Here is a 22714-nt window from a genome sequence, read left to right as displayed (position 1 = left end):
ATTCTCCTCATTTGTTTACCTTAAAATAATAAAAGCAAATTCAAATGTTTCCACTCAAATTGGGGCTAGATTTCTGTAAACACATTTAGCATTCTCTGCAAAAGGATGGATGTTTTCTCTTTCTATTGAGTTAAACACACTTGGGAGGTGGTGGATCAGACAAAGTTTGGGAATCTATTCAGTAGGCCTGTTAGCGTGTTGTTGTTAGCTCGTAATAACTGCTTGGAATCTGTGTGAGCATGTACGTGCACATCTGTCTGTCTCCTGATGCCCGTGGGATATTGCACAGCCTCAGGCAAAATTATACTGGGTTTTATTCAGCAAATTGGTCTCTTTGCTGTTCTCAGTGTGTGTGGTCCAGAGTGCTTTGACTGAATGTGTTGGTATTTCGCTAACCAACAGAGGCTGGAGGGCCCTTGTTCAAAAACCACAGGTTTAGTGTATTTCTCCCCAAGACATAGACTAAGTCAAACCACCCTGAAACCACAAGTGTTTATGTCTATCTCTGAGAATCTACCCAGGAAAGAGATGGAAATATTTATATATGTAGTCTTAAATCAAATCAAACTTTATTTGTCACATGTGCCGAATACAACAAGTGGAGATCTTACTTACAAGCCCTTAAACAACAGTGCAGTTCAAGAACAGCAAAGAAAATATTTACCAAATAAACTAAAGTAAAAAATAATAAAAAGTAACACAATAAAATAACAATAACGAGGCTATATACAGGGGGTACCGGTACCTTGTCAATGTGCGGTTAATCGAGGTAATTTGTACATGTAGGTAGGGGTGAAATTACTATGCATAGAAAATAAACTGCGAGTAGCAGCGGTGTACAAAACAAATGGACGGGGAGGGGGTGTCAATGTAAATAGTCCGGTGGCCATTTGATTAATTGTTCCGCAGTCTTATGGCTTGGGGGTAGACGCTGTTAAGGAGCCTTTTGGTCCTAGACTTGGCGTTCCGGTACCACTTGCCGTGCGGTACCAGAGAAAACAGTCTATGACTTGGGTGACTGGAGTCTCTGACAATTTTTGACACCTCCTATTATATACAGTAGGTCCTGGATGGCAGGAAGCTTGGCCCCAGTGATGACTACCCTCTGTAGCACATTACGTTCAGATGCTGAGCAGTTGCCATACCATGCAGTGATGTAACCGGTCAGGATGCTCTCGATGGTGCAGCTGTAGAACTTTTTGAGGATCTGGGGACTCATGCCAAATCTTTTCAGTCTCCTGAGGAATAAAAGGTGTTGTCGTGCTCTCTTCACGACTGTCTTGGTGTGTTTGGTGTGTTTGGACCATAATAGTTCATTGGTGATGTGGACACCAAGGTACTTGAAACTCTTGGCCCGCTTCACTACAGCCCTGTCGATGTTAATGGGGGCCTGTTCGGCCCTCCTTTTCCTATAGTCAACGATCATCTCCTTTGTCTTGCTCACATTGAGGGAGAGGTTGTTGTCCTGGCACCACACTGCCAGGTCTCTGACCTCCTCCCTATAGGCTGTCTCATCATTGTTGGTGATTAGGCCTACCACTGTTGTGTCATCAGCTAACTTAATGATGGTGTTTGAGTCGTGCCTGGCCACACAGTCCTGGGTGAACAGGGTGTACAGGAGGGGACTAAGTACACACCCCTGAGGGGCCCCAGTGTTGAGAACCAGCATGGCAGACGTGTTGTTGCCTAACCTTACCACCTTGGGGCTGCCCGTCAGGAAGTCCAGGATACAGTTGCAGAGGGAGGTGTTTAGTCCCAGTGTCCTTAGCTAAGTGATGAGCTTTGTGGGCACTATGGTGTTGAACGCTGAGCTGTAGTCAATGAACAGCATTCTCACATAGGTGTCCATTTTGTCCAGGTGGGAAAGGTAGGCGTGCAGTGCGACTGTTGGGGTGGTATGCGAATTTGAGTGGGTCTAGAGTATCCGGGAATGAAAGATTAGTGGAATCTGTGTAGGTAGCTGGACAGGTAGGATGACTGACAGTGAAGGTGAACAGGTGGTCACGTGTCAGGTGACAGAGGAATGGATGAGACTGAGGCAGGAATTACTTTAACCATGAAGTGGTATATTTACTGGGTAGTCTGTGCTGCATCACAAAGGAAACAGAATAACATCCAATCAAATTCATAATCACAAAGATCAAATCATAACAATCATTAATTATTAACATAATTAGGTAATTCAGCAATTCAGTTCAATAACAAGTCAATAGGAATCATGCTTAAGTCATTTAGGCTCGTCACTATTCGTCATAATCATGAGAAGAATAATACACATAATTAAATCAGTGATCGGTTATTCAATCTCTAATCCCCATCAGTTTGATATCAGAATTGATCAGTTCAGCAAAAAATTAAGCTTCATATTTCACCCTTTCAAGTTTGTCTTCATATGTTCATGTAATTTCATTACATATTAACCATATATTGATGGCATAAATGGCCTGTGATGATCTGTAGGGCCGTGATCATTGACCATTTAGATTACACAGTAGGTTTGAAGCGTGCGCTCCGCGGTAATAACTATAAACAATAACTGATGGTCCCCTCTCCAGATTGCAACAGATAGTTCAGATGAAAGGTTACAGATTCCGTGGACTTACGTGAATTCATGGACGCACAGAATTTATGGATTAGACGGAGTTATTAAGGAAGAGAAAGCGAGATCGGGCGATGGCGATTTCCTCCTTTTAATGTATCGGACATTTCCACCTGACCTAATTAAAGCGCCCCTGGCCCAGCTTAGCAAGTGGCCATGAATTAAAGGATTCTTCCACCAACTCCATGGGCCTTTTCTACAGGGAGGATGTTGTTGATGTGAGCCATGACCAGCCTTTCAAAGCACTTCATGTCTACCGACGTGAGTGCTACGGGGCGGTAATCATTTAGGCAGGTTACCTTCGCTTCCTTAGGCACAGGGACTATGGTGGTCTGCTTGAAATATGTAAGTATTACAGGCTCGGTCAGGGAGAGGTTGAAAATGTCAGTGAAGACACTTGCCAGTTGGTCCGCGCATGCCTGGTAATCCATCTGGCCCAGCGGCTTTGTGAATGTTGACCTGTTTAATGGTCTTGCTCACATCGGCTACCGAGAGCGTTATCACACAGTCATCCAGAAAAGATGGTGCTCTTGTGCATGCTTCAATGTTGCTTGCCTCGAAGTGAGCATAAAAGGAATTTAGCTCATCTGGTAGGCTCGCGTCACTGGGCAGCTCGCGTCTGGGTTTCCCTTTGTAGTCCATAATAGTTTTCGAGCCCTGCCACATCTGATGAGCGTCAGAGCTGGTGTAGTAGGATTTCAATCTTAATCCTGTATTGTTTGTTTGATGGTTCGTCTGAGGGCATAGCGGGATTTCTTATAAGCGTCCGGACTATTGTCACACTCCAGCTGTAGCCTTTAGCTTGATGCGGCTGTTGCCTGTAATGCCAAGAGTGTGCAAAGCTGTCATCAAGGTAAAGGGTGGCTATTATTTGAAGAATACTACATGATTCCATATGTGTTGTTTCATAATTTTGATGTCTTCACTCTGCAGTATAGAAAATAGCAAAAAATAAAGAAAAACTATTGAATGAGTAGGTGTCCAAACATTTGACCCCAAACTACTGCATGTAAAGACAACATTACATTCAGAATAGTCTGATGGGTGACAATATTAGCTTATGTATTATCACTTGTGAATTATGCCCAGTTCATGCATTAAGGCAAGAAACAGTGCATACCTTTTTTTGTGACGTTATCAAATCATATTCACACACCTAATGTATCCTAGCCTATTGGTTTATATGTTTTGATAAGGTTTGTATCACAACTAAAGTGGCCAAATAACTTCTGAAAATTAAGCTCATTAATCTGCTTTATAGCCAGTGTACAGCCTAACTAGCGTAGGCTATGCGTGAGTTTCAAGTTTGGGGAAGATAATTTTCACCATAAAAATGCACCTTTATGATAAAGCATTACATGTATAATCGCATTGGCTGTCACTTTTCGAGAACAGTGTTTTTCCACTAATTGATTGCATTTTGGAACATTCACTCTTATTGTTGCGCTTATTATATGAAAATAATAGCCTAATAGTTTATCAACATTTTGAGCTAAACAATCAGCCTCATTGCTTTTAAAAGGTTTTTTAATACAAGTGGTTGTATTCATTTGGGATCGGGCGCAGTGCACGGTGTTTCCTTTGACACATTGGTGCGGCTGGCTTCCGGGTTGGATGCGAGCTGTGTTAAGAAGCAGTGCGGCTTGGTTGGGTTGTGTTTTGGAGGACACATGGCTCTCGACCTTCATCTCTCCCAATCCCGTACGGGAGTTGTAGCGATGAGACAAGATAGTAACTACTAACAATTGGATAAAACGAAAATTGAGGAGAAAAGTGGGTAAAAAAATCTATAATTGTGAATGAGACTGAAGTGTGTGCAGCTTGTGACTTTTTTCAAATCATCATTAGAGTCCCATCATGCAGCCTTAGAATGTATTAACAATCAAAACATATAGCCCAACGTTTGTATCACCACTAAAGTTGCATAAATAACTAAAGTTGCATAAATAATGTAATTATATAGGACCAGTTTCTTTGTTCAACACAGAATAGCCGCATGTGCGCACTTCCTATGAAATCATTTTGGACAAAATTCTCTTTTTTTATATATGTTCAATTGTATTCTTTAAACTATAAAATAATTGTATGTTTTTTTGTCATGGAATTCTAAGCAAATCTTGTCTGCTAAATGAACTAGTGTAGCCCACAGCAATATGGCATAGGCATATCAGGGCCTAACAACTCAGAGTATGCTGTTCTGTTCTTCTGAAATAGACTACATTTTTTTTATATCATATTTCTTTAGACCTGTTTGAAATAAAGAATGTATTTATTATGATGGTGTAGGCTATTGTAATGAGTTTCGTCTTCATACGAAGGAGAGTCGGACCAAAATGCAGCGTGTGGTTTACGATCCATGTTTATTAATAATACGAAACACGAATCTCCAATACAATACTACAAAACAAAACGTAACGAAACCCTAACAGCCTATATAGTGTGGACACATAGGACAGGAACAATCACCCACAAACACACAGTGAAACCCAGGCTACCTAAATATGGTTCCCAATCAGAGACAATGACGAACACCTGCCTCTGACTGAGAACCATATCAGGCTGAACATAGAAATAGACAAACAAGACATGAAACATAGAATACCCACTCAGATCACACCCTGACCAATCAAAACATAGAAAATACAAAGTAAACTATGGTCAGGGCGTGACAGTACCCCCCCCCCCAAGGTGCGGACTCCGGCCGCAAAACCTGAACCTATAGGGGAGGGTCTGGGTGGGCATCTGTCCGCGGTGGCGGCTCTGGCGCTGGACGTGGACCCCACTCCATGACAGTTTTAATCCCCCTCCTAAACGTCCCTAAATAGGTTACCCACCACAATGATAACATGGGACAGAGGGACAGCTCGGGACAGAGGTAACTCGGGACAGATGGGTAGCTCAGCACTGAGAGGAAGCTCAGCACTGAGAAGAAGCTCAGCACTGAGAGGAAGCCCAGGCAGGTAGTAGAAACTACCAGAACCTGGCTGGCTGGCGGTTTCAGCAGATCCTGGTCGACTAGCAGATCTGGGAGAATCTGGTCGACTGGCGGATCTGGGAGAATCTGGTCGACTGGCGGATCTGGGAGAATCTGGTCGACTGGCAGATCTGGGAGAATCTGGTCGACTGGCGGATCTGGGAGAATCTGGTCGACTGGCGGATCTGGGAGAATCTGGTCGACTGGCGGATCTGGGACAATCTGGACGACTGGCAGATCTGGGAGAGTCTGGACGACTGGCAGATCTGAGAGAGTCTGGACGACTGGCAGATCTGGAAGAGTCTGGACGACGGGCAGATCTGGAAGAGTCTGGTCGACTGGCAGATCTGGAAGAGTCTGGACGACTGGCAGATCTGGAAGAGTCTGGACGACTGGCAGATCTGGAAGAGTCTGGACGACTGGCAGATCTGGAAGAGTCTGGACGACTGGCAGATCTGGAAGAGTCTGGACGACTGGCAGATCTGGAAGAGTCTGGACGACTGGCAGATCTGGAAGAGTCTGGACGACTGGCAGATCTGGAAGAGTCTGGTCGACTGGCAGATCTGGAAGAGTCTGGTCGACTGGCAGATCTGGAAGAGTCTGGTCGACTGGCAGATCTGGAAGAGTCTGGTCGACGGGCAGATCTGGAAGAGTCTGGACGACGGGCAGATCTGGAAGAGTCTGGACGACGGGCAGATCTGGAAGAGTCTGGACGACGGGCAGATCTGGAAGAGTCTGGACGACTGGCAGATCTGGAAGAGTCTGGTCGACACAGACTGGCTGCTCTGGCTGCTCCATGCTGACTGACAGCTCTGGCTGCTCCATGCTGGCAGACTGCTCTGGCTGCTCCATGCTGACTGGCGGCCCTGGCTGCTCTGGCTGCTCCATGCTGACTGACAGCTCTGGCTGCTCTGGCTGCTCCATGCTGACTGGCGGCCCTGGCTGCTCTGGCTGCTCCATGCTGACTGGCGGCCCTGGCTGCTCCATGCTGACTGGCGGCCCTGGCTGCTCCCTGCTAACTGGCGGCCCTGGCTGCTCCCTGCTAACTGGCGGCCCTGGCTGCTCCTTACAAACTGGCAGCTCCGGCGGCTCCTTACAAACTGGCAGCTCCGGCGGCTCCTTGCAGACTGGCAGCTTTGGCAGCATCCTGCAGACTGGCAGCTCTGGCGGCTCCTTGCAGACTGGCAGCTCCTTGCAGACTGGCAGCTCTATGCATACTGGCAGCTCCTTGCTGACTGGCAGCTCTATACAAACTTGCAGCTCCATGCAGACTGGCAGCTCCATGCAGACTGGCAGCTCCGAACAGGCGGGAGACTCCGGCAACGCTGTAGAGGCGGAAAGCTCTGACAGCGCTAAACAGGCGGGAGACTCCAACAGCGCTGAAGAGGAGGAAGGCTCTGGCAGCGCTGAACAGGTGAGAGACTCCGACAGCGCTGGAGAGGAGGAAGGCTCCGACAGCGCTAAACAGGCGAGGCGCACTGTAGGCCTGATGCGTGGTGCTGGCACTGGTGGTACTGGGCCGAGGACACGCACAGGAAGCCTAGTGCGGGGAGCTGCTACCGGAGGGCTGGGGTGTGGAGGTGGCACAGGATGGGTTAGACCGTGAAGGCGTACTGGAGATCTTGAGAGCGGTGTTGGCACAGGACATGCAAGGCTAGGGAGGTACACAGGAGGCCTGGTGCGTGAGACTGGCTCTGTCTTCACCAGCTGACTAGAACGCACCTCAGGACGAGTAGAGAGCACTGACCCAGGTGCCAATAAATCCCCGACACGCTCCTTCGGGCGAATATCATATTTAAAGCACCAACACAGCAACTCCCTCATTTCACTCTCCTCCAATTTCCCCATTAACTCCTTCACAGTCTCTGCTTCGCTTACCTCCAACACCGGTTCTGGTCTCCTCCTTGGCTCCTCACGATAAACAGGGGGAGTTGGCTCAGGTCTGCGACCTGGCGTAGCCATACTCCCTGTTAGCCCCCCCCCCAAGAAATTTTTGAGGCTTACTCTCGGGCTTCCATCCGCTCCGTCGTGCTACTTCCTCATATTTGCGCCTCTCAGCTTTCGCCGCCTCCAGTTCTTCCTTGGGACGGCGATATTCTCCCGGTTGAGCCCATGGTCCACCATTATCTAATTCATACTCCCATGACGCTCTCTCCCACTGCGGCTGCTGCTGCTCCTGCTGCCTCTGTTCCTTCTTCGGCTGCACCTTGGTGCGGCTATACTCCCCTGGTTTAGCCCAGGGTCCTCTCCCGTCGAGGATTTCCTCCCATGTCCAGAAATCCTTACAACGTAACTCCTCTTTTTGCTGCTGCTGCTGCCTGTTGACACGCCGCTTGGTCCGTTGGTGGTGGGTGATTCTGTAATGAGTTTCGTCTTCATACGAAGGAGAGTCGGACCAAAATGCAGCGTGTGGTTTACGATCCATGTTTATTAATAATACGAAACACGAATCTCCAATACAATACTACAAAACAAAACGTAACGAAACCCTAACAGCCTATATAGTGTGGACACATAGGACAGGAACAATCACCCACAAACACACAGTGAAACCCAGGCTACCTAAATATGGTTCCCAATCAGAGACAATGACGAACACCTGCCTCTGACTGAGAACCATATCAGGCTGAACATAGAAATAGACAAACAAGACATGAAACATAGAATACCCACTCAGATCACACCCTGACCAATCAAAACATAGAAAATACAAAGTAAACTATGGTCAGGGCGTGACAGCTATATTAAATAGGTTTATTAGACTTTTTTAAATGTAGATGTTCCAAAAGTCTGCATCAGTGGCTGTGGAAGCCAGGAGATCCTAAACATAATTAACGGTAAATTACCGTGAGACAGGCAGTTATTTGATAATCACCGGCTGACAAAATGTCATATCCTTCGATTGTAAACTTTCATGGTCAAAACATATACAGTTGAAGTCAGAAGTTTACATACACACATAGACCTTAGTTTTTAACAATTCCTGATATTTAATCCTAGTAAAGAATTCCCTGTCATAGGTGAGTTAGGATCACCACTTTATTTTAAGAATGTGAAATGTCAGAATAATAGTGGAGAGAAAAGATTTGTTTCAGCTTTTATTTCTTTCATCACATTCCGAGCGGATCAGAAGTTTACATACACTCAATTAGTATTTGGTAGCATTGTCTTTAAATTGTTTTACGTGGGTCAAGCTATTCGGGTAGCCTTCCACAAGCTTCCCACAATAACTTGGGTGAATTTTGGCCCATTCCTCCTGACAGAGCTGGTGTAACGGAGTCAGGTTTGTCGGCCTCCTTGCTCGCACACGCTTTTTCAGTTCTGCCAACAAATTGTCTATGGGATTGAGGTTAGGGCTTTGTGATGGCCACTCCAATACCTTGACATTGTTGTCGTTAAGCCATTTTGCCACAACTTTGGAAGTATGCTTGGAGTCATTGTCCATTTGGTAGACCCATTTGCGACCAAGCTTTAACTTCCTGACTGATGTCTTGAGATATTGCTTCAGTATATTCACATAATTTTCCATCCTCATGATGCCATCTATTTTGTGAAGTGCACCAGTCCCTCCTGCAGAAAAGCACCCCCACAACATGATGCTGCCACCCCCGTGCTTCACGGTTGGGATGGTGTTCTTCGGCTTGCAAGCCTCCCCCTTTTTCCTCTAAACATAACGATGGTCATTATAGCCAAACAATTGTATTTTTGTTTCATCAGGCCGAAGGACATTTCTCCAAAAAGTATAATCTTTGTCCCCATGTGCAGTTGCAAACCGTAGTCTGGCTTTTTTATGGCAGTTTTGGAGCAGTGGCTTCTTCCTTGCTGAGCAGCCTTTCAGGTTATGTCGATATAGGACTAGTTTTACTGTGGATATAGATACATTTGTACCTGTTTCCTCCAGCATCTTCACAAGGTCCTTTGCTGTTGTTCTGGGATTGATGTGCACTTTTCGCACCAAAGTACATTAATCTCTGGGAGACAAGAACGCATCTCCTTCCTGAGAGGTATGGCGGCTGCAATGTGTTTATGCTTGCGTACTATTGTTTATGCAGATGACCGTGGTACCTTCAGGCATTTGGAATTTGCTCCTTAGGATGAACCAGACTTGTGGAGGTCTGCAATTTTTTTTCTGAGGTCTTGGCTGATTTCTTTAGATTTTTCCCATGATGTCAAGCAAAGAGGCACTGAGTTTGAATGTAGGCCTTGAAATACATCCACAGGTACACCTCCAGTGTACTCAAATGATGTCAATTAGCCTATCAGAATCTTCTGAAGCCATGACATAATTTTCTGGAATTGTCCAAGCTGTTTAAAGGCCCAGTCAACTTATGTAAACTTCTGACCCACTGGAATTGTGATAAAGTTAATTATACGTGAAATAATCTGTCTGTAAAACATTGTTGGAAAAAATGTATTGTGTCATGCACAAAGTAGATGTCCTAACCGACTTGCCAAAACTATAGTTTGGTTGAAAAACTAGAGTGGTTGAAAAACTAGATTTAATGACTCTAACCTAAGTGTATGTAAACTTCCGACTTCAACTGTAGACTCAATCGTTGTAAAGATGGGAGAGGTCTGTCCCTAATAAAGAGATGCTCTGCTTTTTTGACACCACACTCCAAAAAGCAAGTCCTGCCAGCTCTAGTTGTCTTATCTTGATTAATGTGCTGCAAAAAAGATCTACTTGGCCCAGAACAGAGTGGCAAGTCTTGCTCTTCATTGTAATCAGAGGGCCAATATAAATACTATGCATGCCAGTCACTCTTTCCTTAGAGATGAGGAGAGACTGACTGCATTACTTCTTTTTTTTTAATAAGAAACATTGTGTTGAAAATTCAAAATTGTTTGTATGGATATGTAGGCTATGTGTGCCATTTTTAAATGTATGTAGTTCTGTTCTCATCTATTAATGTTCTGTATTATGTAATGTTTCATGTTTTGTGTGGACCCAAGGAAGAGTAGCTGCTGCTTTCGCAACAGCTAATGGGGATCCTAAAAAAAATACCAAATATCATGATGAATAACAATGATTCTGCTTTCTCAAATATACAGGAAAACTCCACTGATTGTTTCTGAATAAAGGAACGGTGTGAAGGTGCTATGTCTGACAAGAAAGGTCTTGAATAACCTCTACTGTGTTCTTGTTAGTGCAGCTTGTCAACTACCCATCGTACTGTATCTGTCCTGCAGACTCAGAGGAGCATGACTCGTCGCAAACTTCTGCTTGACTGAGAGGGATAGATGTTCACCTTTATGGAAACTGACAGGTTTCTCTCTCTCGCTCTCTTTCCTCCCCAGCGCCCCTAACCGTTGCCCATGTATTATATTCACTCCCTCTTCAATTCTACTACCATTATACCAGTGACAGTTCTCTATGCAAACGTACTTGGTACATAAAAACAGTCTTTCAGCTGAGGTATTCTTTTCATCTTCAAACTATTACAATTCTTCTGACAAATTATGTGTAAAGCAAACAATTATTTAACCAGAGTTACCAAAGTAAACAGTACAAAGATGTTTACTGTAGTGATGTGCGGGTTGACTGATAATCCGCAATCCCTGTAGCTAATTCCGTGGAGCAGGCAGGTTTAGGGTCATGAAATATTGGGTGGATGAAAGGTGGGTGGCGGGCGGGTTGAATTTAAATCCCAAAATCCAGCGGGTTGAATTAAAAGAAAACAATGCATTACAAATCCATAAATGTATTATTCGTGTGCAATTCATATCTATAGGCTACATTGAGGTTTCTCTTTCATTGTTTTTTGCCTGCCGTTACTGTGTAAGCCTAAACTTCAGGGCCTGTCTGTATGCGTGCCAAATACACACCAATCGCCAAGTGCTTTTGGAAACTTGGGCAGAAAAAGTTAAAGTCGATCCACTGAGGCAAAAAGTACAATGTCGGATTTGAATTCAATAAGATAAAAGCTGCAAAATGGAGAGTTTAAAGAGAGGGGAGGGCCAGAACAGTAATGTTTGGGAAAGATTTTGTTAAGTGGCAAAAGAAGATGATAGCAGTGCCAGCTACATTATGTGTGATAATTGTGAGGCGCTATACATATTAGAGAGTCACAAGACGGGGACATCAAACTGTAGCCTCCTGTTCAGATGGGTTAAATGTAATGGTAACATAACTGAAATCGGGACACTGACTGTGTTACTATTTCCATTTTTAATTTTGCAAATGTTTTATAATTGTTCTTACTTTTTTACTCTGCATTGTTGGGAAAGGACTCGTAAGTAAGCATTTCACTGTAAAGTCTACACCTGTTGTATTCGGCGCATGTGAGAAATAAAATTGGATATATCTAAATTTAGACAAGCTGACTAACAAATAGCCAACCAAAATGTTGGAAATTCTAAATTGAAACATATCTAAATTAGGCTTTAACAAATTAGTCTTGCTCTCCCTGTCAAAAATTAGTTCTGCCATCTGACTGTATAGCGCATTTTCAATCGGCCTATTCGTGGATTAGGGTCGGGGTAGCTCCTCAAATTTTCACTTTATCACATATAGTCAGCCGGTTGCTGATGGTTTATTAGCAATTGCGTAGGTTCGGGTAAACAAACAACTGACCCGCACATTACTAGTGTACTACACTTGATGAAATCACTACACACACACACACAGACAGAGAGAGACAGAGAGAGACAGAGACAGAGAGAGAGAGAGAGAGAGAGATCCATTGTTCATCAAGAGTTGAGAGTAAACAGCTTGTCTGGTAATGTCCTGATTGACCTGTAGATCAGACAGCGACACACCATCACTCATTAACTCCATTATAGACCAGAGGCCTGGATCAAGGGGAGACTGCCGTGTGTGTGTGAGACCATTGTTGATGCCGCAGTATCTGCACCTAAGACAGATGGCAGAACATACATTTGGGGTGTAATTTGCTGACTTCTAAACAAACATAGTGGATTGAGTGAACTGTTTGTTCAGAGAGTGAATCTGTGCAGTGTAATAGAAAGGAAAGGGGGATACCTAGTCAGTTGTACAACTGACTGCATTCAATAGAAATGTGTCTTCTGCATTTAACCCAACCACTCTGAATAATGGTGACTATCCATACGTTATGTATTGTAAAATTGTCTAGCTTGGACCTGTAACTCATTCTTTGTGTTGTCTGTAGCTAGGTTTCCATACAATTGGCAACACATTTTCATGTTAATACAGTATTCAAAAATCTGCATGAGGACAATGTGTGCATTTTCCCACCAGTGGTGTGTTTTCACCAAACGGACTTGCTGTGGATAAAAATCAGTGTGTGATGACGTAGTGCACACAAAATGCTAAGTTCCCGAATAAAATCTAAAGTTGAATTGGTTTTCATCGCATTTTCAACTGTATTCAACTCTTCCAATAGTTTTGTCACAAAATCTGTTGCGTTAAATAGGAAATGTGCTTATAGGTCTTGGCACGTGGCTCTAGCCAACAGCTCACAGACTTACCCCACCAGACATGCCACCAGGGGTCTTTTCACAGTCCCCAAATCCTGAACAAATTCAAGAAAACGTACAGTATTATATAGAGCCAATATTGCATGGAACTTCCTTCCATCTCATATTGCTCAAATGAACAGCACACCTGGTTTTAAAAAAGCAATAAAGCAACTCCTCACGGCACAACACCTCTCCCCTATTTGACCTAGATATTTTGTGTGTGTATATGTATGGATATGTAGGCTATGTGTGCCATTTTTAAATGTATGTAGTTCTGTTCTTATCTATTAATGTTCTGTATTATGTCATGTTTCATGTTTTGTGTGGACCCCAGGAAGAGTAGCTACTGCTTTCACAACAGCTAATGGGGATCCTAAAAAAAATACCAAATATCATGATGAGTAACAATGATTCTGCTTTCTCAAATATACAGGAAAACCACTGATTGTTTCTGAATAAAGGAACGGTGTAAAGGTGCTATGTCTGACAAGAAAGGTCTTGAATAACCTCTACTGTGTTCTTGTTAGTGCAGCTTGTCAACTACCCATCATACTGTATCTGTCCTGCAGACTCAGAGGAGCATGACTCGTCGCAAACTTCTGCTTGACTGAGAGGGATAGATGTTCACCTTTATGGAACTCCCTCTTATCCACTTGCTGTGGATAAAAATCACTTGCTGTGGATATCTGTGAGCCAACAGATACAGTGTGGGTAGGCTAGTCTACATCGATCATGTCACCAGAATAAGACCCTTGATATTTATTGGAAAGGAGCATCAAGCTCATCACTGTACACATTCACCACCCTGTGAAGTTAATCATAAATCATTTTATCTGTAGCCTAATAAACCGCATGCTTTCCCAAGTCATAGTGGGAGGACCACACACCATATCATTTTGGGACTCCAAGTTTACTTCGATACAATGGTTATTATATCAATATTTGAGCATAAAGGCATTTCCACCGCCATTTCACGCATGAGTAATTTTACCGACACAAAAATATCCCACCATGTCGAATGAACAAATTCTTTGTCAGCATTTAGAAAAATGTTCAGAAACTTCCTGTTTCCATCACAGCTGTCATGATTTTTTTTTATACGGTATGACTTGACTCGCATAAAAACTATGGATGGAAATGTGGGTTGTGTCATGAAACAGTACTTTGGAAACATTCAACAACATATGATTTTATTTCTGAAGCAGTTCTCTCTCCAACTGGCCTGAGCAAGGATGTGCTAATAGGTCCATCAAAATGTAATCTCTCTCTCTCTGTATTCTTCAGTAAATGCATATTCTATGCAATTATCTCTGTCTGACACACACACATACACAAATGCAACTCTTTCTCTCTCTCCGACACAGATTGATTTTGCTATTCAAGGAAAAACAATATAGTCCTCCAGGCCTTTGATACAAGCTGCTATTGTTCTTCTTTTTCAATTAATTATCGTGTGAATACTATTCCAGTAGTGACATATTTGGTTGTCTGTCTGACATGTAGATGCATGAGCGAGCATGGCTTTTTCTTTTTCTCTTAGGGCCTGTTCAGCAATGCCTCTGTTTTACCTTAAGCTCTGCTTATCACCAGGGGAAATGTTAGTCTGGCTAACACTGGTTGGCTCTCCTCTGTGTCTTTCTTACTCAATCACCCACACGCACAGCCACACTCAGCTCCCGAGCACCTGCCCTTTCCTTCACAACAGTTGGATTTTCAAATTTAGAAAACCAATCGAACCCATTGCACAATTTCTAAGCAAATATTGCATTAACAAACAGCCTCCTTTCCAGACCAGTGTGGTCACAGCTCTCCCTGCGCTGTAAGTCACATGGTTTGCTTCAGCCAGGCTAGGTAAATGTACACTCACACTGCCAAAGAACACATTGAATATGAACATGTATAAATATGTCTCTCTGACTTTCTTTCTATTTGTCGACAGTGCCTTCAGAAAGTATTCATACCACTTGACTTATTCCACATTTTGTATTGTTACAGCCTGAATTCGAATTGGATTCAATATGTTTTTCTCTCACCCATCTACACACAATACCACATAATGACAAAGTGAACACATGTTTTTTTAAATGTGAGCAAATTTATTGACAATAAAATGCAGAAATATGTCATTTACATACAGTATTCACAGCCCTGAGTACATGTTAAAATCACCTTTGGCAGTGATTACAGCTGTGAGTCTTACTGGGAAAGTCTAAGTGCTTTGCACATCTGGACAATATTTGCCCATTATTCTTTTAAAAATTCTTTAAGCTCTTTCAAATTGTTTGTTGATCATTACTAGACAACCATTTTCATGTATTGTCATAGATTTTCAAGCAGATTTAAGTCAAAGCTGTAACTCGGCCACTCAGGAACATTCACTGTATTCTTGGTAAGCAACTGCAGTGTGTTTGGGGTTATTGTCCTGCTGAAAAGGGAATTCATATCCCAGTGTCTGGTAGAAAGCAGACTGAACCAAGTTTTCTTTTGCCTGGATATTATGGACTAATTACAATGCTGTTGATCCATCCTTAGTTCTCTCCTATCACACTTATTGAACTCTGTAAAGTCACCATTGGCCTCATGGTGAAATCCCTGAGTGGTTTCCTTTCTCTCCGGCAACTGAGTTAGGAAGGACGCCTGTATCTCTGTAGTGACTGGGTGTATTGATACACCATCCAAAGTGTAATTAATAACTTCCCCATGCTCAAAGGGATATTCAATGTCTGCTACCAATAGGTGCCCATATTAGCGAGGCATTGGAAAACCTCACTGTTCTTTGTGGTTGAATCTGTGATTGAAATTCACTGCTCGACTGAGGGTCACTTATGTGACTTAAGCAAATGTTTACTCCTGAACTTATTTAGGCTTGCCATAACAAAGGGGTTGAATACCTATTGACTCAAGATTAAAGCTTGTTAAGCAAATGTTTACTCCTGAACTTATTTAGGCTTGCCATAACAAAGGGGTTGAATACCTATTGACTCAAGATTAAAGCTTTTCGTCTGTAATTAAGTTGAAAAACATAATACCACTTTGACATTATAGGGTATTGTGTGTAGGCCAGTGACAAAAAGTCAAACATTTAAAATTCAGCCTGTAACACAACAAAATGTGGAAAAAGTGTGGAAATACTTTCTGAAGGCACTATCTCCATCTCCTCCTTACCTCTTCCATCCTCTCTCTCCTTGTATTGATGGCTCCCTCTCAATCCATCAATTCATCATTAACCTTCTCTCCTCCATGGCAGGTTCCAGAGGAGGCCTCTCTGTTGCTGGCGTCCCCCAGGATGCTTCTGCCGTCGTCGGGTACTCTGCTCAACAGTGCTCCCCTGTCAGTCCACCACCAGATTCAGCTGCTACAGCAACAACTACAGCAACAACAGCAACAGACACATGTAGCTGTGGCACAGGTAGTACTGAGACACATGTTTGTGTAGGTTAACAGATGGTGTTGTTTGAACTATAGTGAGCTGGTCGTTGTTCCCTTCCTAGCTACTATCTTGTTTGTCTGAAAGCTCTTCACTTTGCTAATATTAACCTTTATAAATCATATGTGTGACTTATCTGACTTTAACACCAGCTCTCCCACACACACTCTGTAACGATTCTCCTCTTCGTCTGAGGAAGTATAGTCAAGATCAGACCAAAATGCAGCGTGGTACGTGTCCATGTTACATTTATTACAACTGAACACAAAATAACAAACGTGAAACAACGAAAATCGAAACAGTCCTGCAAGGTGACACAACACAAAACAGGAAACAACTACCCACAAACCATAGTGGGAAAACAGGCTGCCTAAGTATGGTTCTCAATCTGAGACAACGATGACAGCTGCCTCTGATTGGGAACCATACCAGGCCAAACACCTAGAAATATAACACACAGAGCCAAAACATAGAATGCCCACCCCAACTCACGCCCTGACCAAACTAAAACAGAGACACTAAAAAGGAACTAAGGTCAGGACGTGACACACACATACAAAATAATACACAAAATACCAATTACTCACCAGTAACCCAGCTCAGCATGAGGATTATTTACATAATTATTGACAAAACATGATTAATACACCATGCGGTAAAACGTTTTAGAAAGTCCATCTGTAGATTCTCTACAGACGATCAGTGACATTTCAACTATCTACTAAACCTAACCCTAACCTTAACCCTTACCCTAAAATTAACCCTTACCCTAAACCTAGTCCCAACCCTAACATGATTAACCCTTAGTCTAAACTTGACCCTAGCAAACAGTTGCTTATCAACAGATACAGTAGTATGAACACATCTACAGCATCTACAGATAGACTATCTGGACTATCCAGATAAAGTCTGACCCACCGTGCCTATTGAATTACTGTCATCTTTAGAGTGCTGCACTGTTTAAACAAGAGAGTAGAATGGTTTCAGATGTGTTATTATCAGAATTTGTGGACAAATTTGATGACCTGAGACTCGACTTGATAGCCAATAAAAATAACTTGAGGCTTGAGTTGGACTTGAGACTGATGACTTGAAATTATCTGGCCAGGTTTGTAATGTTTTGCCACTCATTTTGTGGAACAGTCTACGTGGATTACTCCACACGCAGCCAGAGACAGTAGCCGGAGCATTGCCCTTGTAACATAAAAAAACTGCAACAAATTGGCTAGTGAAATCGGCACTCTGATTGAACCAGCAAACTGTCTATCAACACAGGTCTGGTGAACTAGCGAACATATTGCTGATTTGCTGTATACTTATAGGATTGAGTGCAGTGCAAACGTCAAATTGTAGAGAGAGAGGATTGCTGTAATAAATAAATATGCAGCTCCAAAAATTGTTTGGTGATCAAGAATATTCATTGTTTACTTCGCTCTCCAAACTTACGCCAGTGAAGAGTGCTTTTTTTCTCTTGTTGAAATGATTTCTGCTGCTTTTACATGTTTAAAAGCATAGGCCCTATGTGGTAAATCTATATTAATTTATTTTATTTTTTTTGCCTTTATTTAGCTATGTAAGTCAGTTAAGAACAAATTCTTATTTACAATGACGGCCTACACCGGCCAAACCCGGACAACGCTAGGCCAATTGTGCGCCGCCCTATGGGACTCCCAATCACGTCTGGATGTGATACAGCCTGGATTTGAAGCAGGTACTATAGTGACGCCTCTTGAACTGAGATGCAGTGCCCTAGACCGCTGCACTAGACCGCTGGGAGCCCCAACATATAATAATACAATAATTTCTAGCATTTCATCATTCCACCCCCCTAACGTTTTTTTGCAACACATAGACATTTTTACATTATAGGACCAGTTTATTGGTTGTAATTGCCAATAGGGTAATTGTATGGTCCTGGGGAACAAGTGCTTATATTATGTACAATAAGTGTACCTGTTTGAGATCCTGCTAGACAGATTCAATGTGGTTTCTCAAGGGGACGCTGTACAGCCTTGCCCTCTCCCTGTGTCCGTTCAAATAGGACAGGTTAAGCCAGTTACGGAGGCTAATTCTTTCGCAATATTGCCCGTGTGTATTTGGTAAACCTACTTGTATATTTTGTATGATATGGCGCTTTCACCATTGGATCACCAAGACCTGTAAATAAATCTACACTCTCAGCACATCAACCTGCCTTATCTTCTGCTGATTTCATGCCCTTATGACTGCTGTGCAACCCCTAGTAGCCTCAATAAATATACAAAGGTTTTTGGTTCAATAAGTCGTTGAATGTATAGATTTTTTTTAAAACTTGACTTGAGACTTGACTTGAAAACTTGTGACTCAACTTGCTCTTAGAATGCACGACTTTGACTTGACTCGAGTCTTGACCCGTTCTACTCGGGAGTCGGCTTGAGACTCAGACCTTGTGACGTGAGACTTGGTTGTGGCTCGAATAATAGTGACTTGATCACACCTCCGGTTACTATTGTATAACGTCAGATTGGTTTTCATTTACCTAGTTGGGACATATAGGTCATACGCTCCTCACACTAGCTGTGCGGAATCAACAAACACACACAAGCACACGAAGCGCCTGGAGACCAGTGGCAACAATTTCACAACTGTGCTCAACCTACTGTATTTACACACACACACACACACACACACACACACACAGAGCGTGAGCAACAAGCCTGACAGTCTCACACACGGACCTCGTAGAACACACACACAGTCAAAGCGTTAGCAACAAGCCTGACAGTCTCACACACGGACCTCGTAGAAGGTAGTAGAAAATCACTTATGACACTTTGTCTCCCATACACAGTCTTATGTCACAGTCTACTTCATTTTAGGCCTTTGATGTTATGCGATGAGAGATAATGGTGTAGTTTATTCATTTATCCAGCAGTGTGGTGGGAGATGGTTCTCTGGGGAAAGCCCTGCCTCTTCTGATACAACCACAGACAGTATTTTTGGCATTGAAAGAGAACTTTCCTTCTACAAATCCCAGGCATGGACATGGGAATTAGATACAGCAGGGGTTCAAACTGTAGAACCCAGTTCCTACATTTTAATATAAAAATGGATTTTATCAAACAAAACTATGCTACATTTTATCTCTGGCACCCTCAGGATGACAAATCAGAGCAAGATTACTGAATGTAAGTACATTATTTACCTTCAGAGGTGAATGTATCAAACCAGTTGCCGTGATAAGTTTTTTGTTGTTGTGCACTCTCCTCAAACAATAGCATGATGTTTTTTCACTGTAATAGCTACTGTAAATTGGACAGTGCAGTTCGATTAACAAGAATGCAAGCTTTCTACCCATATAAGACATGTCCATGTCCTGGAAAGTTTGCTGTTACTTACAACGTCATTCTTGTCACATTAGCACACGTTAGCAACAACCGTCCCAGTAAAGGGACACTGATCCTACGGGATCCTTAAGATTAACTTGTTACAGTTAGTTAGAAACAAATTATTGAGCCATCAATTAGACCAGGCTAGAGTAGATGTAGTGTAATCGAGACTGAAGACTAAGTTGTGGGTGGATGCTAACCACCAAGTCGGCTCCAGTTAGAGTGAGGTGGACAAGAATCCAATGAATACTTGACCATTTATCATCAGCACCAATGAGCACTACATCTACTCTAGCCTGGTCTAATTGATGGCTCAATCATTTGTTTCTAATTAGCTGTAACAAGTTAAAACTGTATTGAACTTCCAGTGACACCTGCAAGTCTGGAGCACCAATGAATGCTAATGAGTCCAAAAATGATGTGAGGGTTGGAGTGTGCCCCTGGCTATCCGTAAATAAAACAATTTTATAGAAGAAAATTGTGCCGTCTGGTTTGCTTAATATAGGCTATTTGAAATCATTTATACTTTTCATGCTTAAATATACTTTTGCAATTACATTTACTTTTGATACTTAAGTATATTTTAAACCAAATACTTTTAGACTTTTACTTAAGTAGTATTTTACTGGGTGACTTTCACTTTTACTTTCTATTAAGGCATCTTTACTTTCAATCAAATATGACATTTGGATACTTTTTCCACCACAACTATAAGAATAACAGTGACTATAAGGCATCAAAGTTACAGACAACACTCTTTGGTCAATAACGCATACTGGTGGAGAGTCCTCTGATGGCTGTCAAAACAAAGAATGTTTGGTGTGCTCTGCAGCCATCTTTGTAGGGTCAGGTGACAGGTCACTTGATTGGTCACCTGAGCAGGACGCCATCTTTGTTTAGGAATATAATTTGATAGTGTAACATTGGTCTTTCGAGCGAGATGCATTACACCTACTGTGACATGGCAGAGGAGCAAAGAAACACAGCAACAGTCTCACCGTCAGAAGATCCCATCCCAAACCTTATCTCAGAAAACAATGTACACTGTAACAACCCGTGGCAGCACATGCCCAACGTCTATTACCTTTCCAACCAGAATCCACAGTTTATCTGACTCCTTGGGAGAAGGAGTGCAGGTGCAGAGTGCCAGCACCAGGGAGCTACATCCCAGTGGAGGACAGCAGGCCAAAACTGCGACCCCCGTCGACCAGCTATCCCATGTTCGGATCCTCTGCCCCAACACTGTGAGGGGAAGAAGTGGTCACTACACTAAACTACACCCAACTCATGACTAGCCCACATGACACTGCTGCCCACGTTTCAGTCACACTACCGCTAACATATTCCTCGGCAGGAATGGAAGAGCTGGCGAGATCGACCCTGTAGAAAGCCACCATCGCTACAGAGGCCAGCATCACCACACAGACCTACACTGTCACAAAATCACTGCCACAAACACAAATTTCAAGTAGGCAGTCGGCCAAAAGTCCCTACCAGCAGTATGGAAATGTGACAATACACTCTATCTTGATGTTGTTAATCCCACCAAACCAGTCATGGACTGGTGGGGATGCCCTGAGCTACCAGTCTTCCAAACACCAGCTGTTCCACCCACCAGCTCAGGCTTAGTCTGCATGACACAAGCTCAGACTCCCTCAGCTGCTCTATTCTATTCAACTGACGAACCGTGGGCTGCACCTGCCCAGCCAGTTTATCCTCCATGGACCACTCCTGTCCTACCAGCTTACCAGTAGCTGCCTGCTGCCCCTCACCAGCCAGCTCACTTGCCTGGACCTGCTGCATCGCTCCATCTAGCTTACCCGGCTGGAGCTGCTTCACCTCTCCAGGTAGCTCACCTGCCTGGAACTACTGCACCGCTACACCTAACTTATCCGCCTGGACCTGTTGCACCGCTCAAGCCGGCTCACCTGCCTGGACCTCTTCCACAGTGTTGAACACTATATATCTTAGTGCATAGAGATAGTGAAGCAGCCGTCAGAACATATCAAAAGTGGATCAAGGACGGTGAGCGTTGTCGGAAGTGGGCTCCCGAGTGGCGCAGCAGTCTAAGGCACTGCATCTCAATGCTAGAGGCTTCACTACAGACACCCTTGATCAAATTCAGGCTGTATCAAAACCATGATTGGGAGTCCCATAGGGCGGCGTACAATTGGCCCAGCGTCATCCGGGTTAGGCCGGTGTAGGAAGAATAAGAATCAGTTCTTAACTGACTTGCCTTGTTAAATAAAGGTTAAAGGTTAAATAAAGGTTAAATAAAAAAATACAAATGTAAAGTGTGGCCCCACTAACCATGGCTCCGATGCATGCACCCAGAGAAAACCACGCAGAGAATGCAATGAAGCACATCTCTAAGTGCTTCATAGTGTTGCCAAGCCGAGCTCCAGTGTCCTGCTTGTCACCCCTCTAGACAAAGTCTACCTCACCCACGAGTCTACCTAAAGGTAGTGCCAGTCGTGCTGGCCAGAAGTCTCTGAATATGTATGCCATTTTAGATGAGGGAGCAGAGTGGACAATCATCCTCCCCTCAGAAGGCTAGGAGGAGTCATAGCCCTGAGGACAATCCAACACCACGCTGCTCATCTTACTGGCTCATCAGTCAATTTTCAAGTATCCCCCTGTGGCCAGGCCAGCAGAGAGGTACCCCATAAAGGGAGCTTTCACAGCCACCCGACTGGCCCTTGATGAGCAGTCCTATCCCGTGCCAGCCCGTGCCAGCCATGTAGAAGTGCTATCACATCATGCCTTTGACAAGGCACACCCACTGATGCTCATCGGAGCGGACTACACCAACCTGATAGAGATGATCAGGCTAGGGCCAGCTGGTAGACCAGCAGTTTGGTTTGATATGCAGTTTGGTTGGACACTCCAGAGCCCTGATGGTCACA

At 43.5% G+C, this 22714-nt stretch overlaps 1 protein-coding gene across 2 annotated transcripts in view; it reads left to right on the top strand.

Moving 5' to 3' along the window:
• Positions 1-22714, top strand: part of LOC110521692 (carboxyl-terminal PDZ ligand of neuronal nitric oxide synthase protein) — a 234343-nt gene that overhangs the window by 191923 nt on the left and 19706 nt on the right. For both annotated transcript variants that reach the window (XM_021599470.2, XM_021599469.2), the window contains one exon: positions 16261-16422. In XM_021599470.2, the coding sequence (XP_021455145.1) occupies positions 16261-16422 (162 nt within the window). The remainder of the gene's footprint in view (positions 1-16260; positions 16423-22714) is intronic.

This window comes from Oncorhynchus mykiss, chromosome 30, assembly GCF_013265735.2.
Source record: "Oncorhynchus mykiss isolate Arlee chromosome 30, USDA_OmykA_1.1, whole genome shotgun sequence".
NCBI classification, from domain to species: domain Eukaryota; kingdom Metazoa; phylum Chordata; class Actinopteri; order Salmoniformes; family Salmonidae; genus Oncorhynchus; species Oncorhynchus mykiss.
Note: the sequence above shows the minus strand (reverse complement) of the source record. Positions and strands in the feature narration are given on the sequence as shown.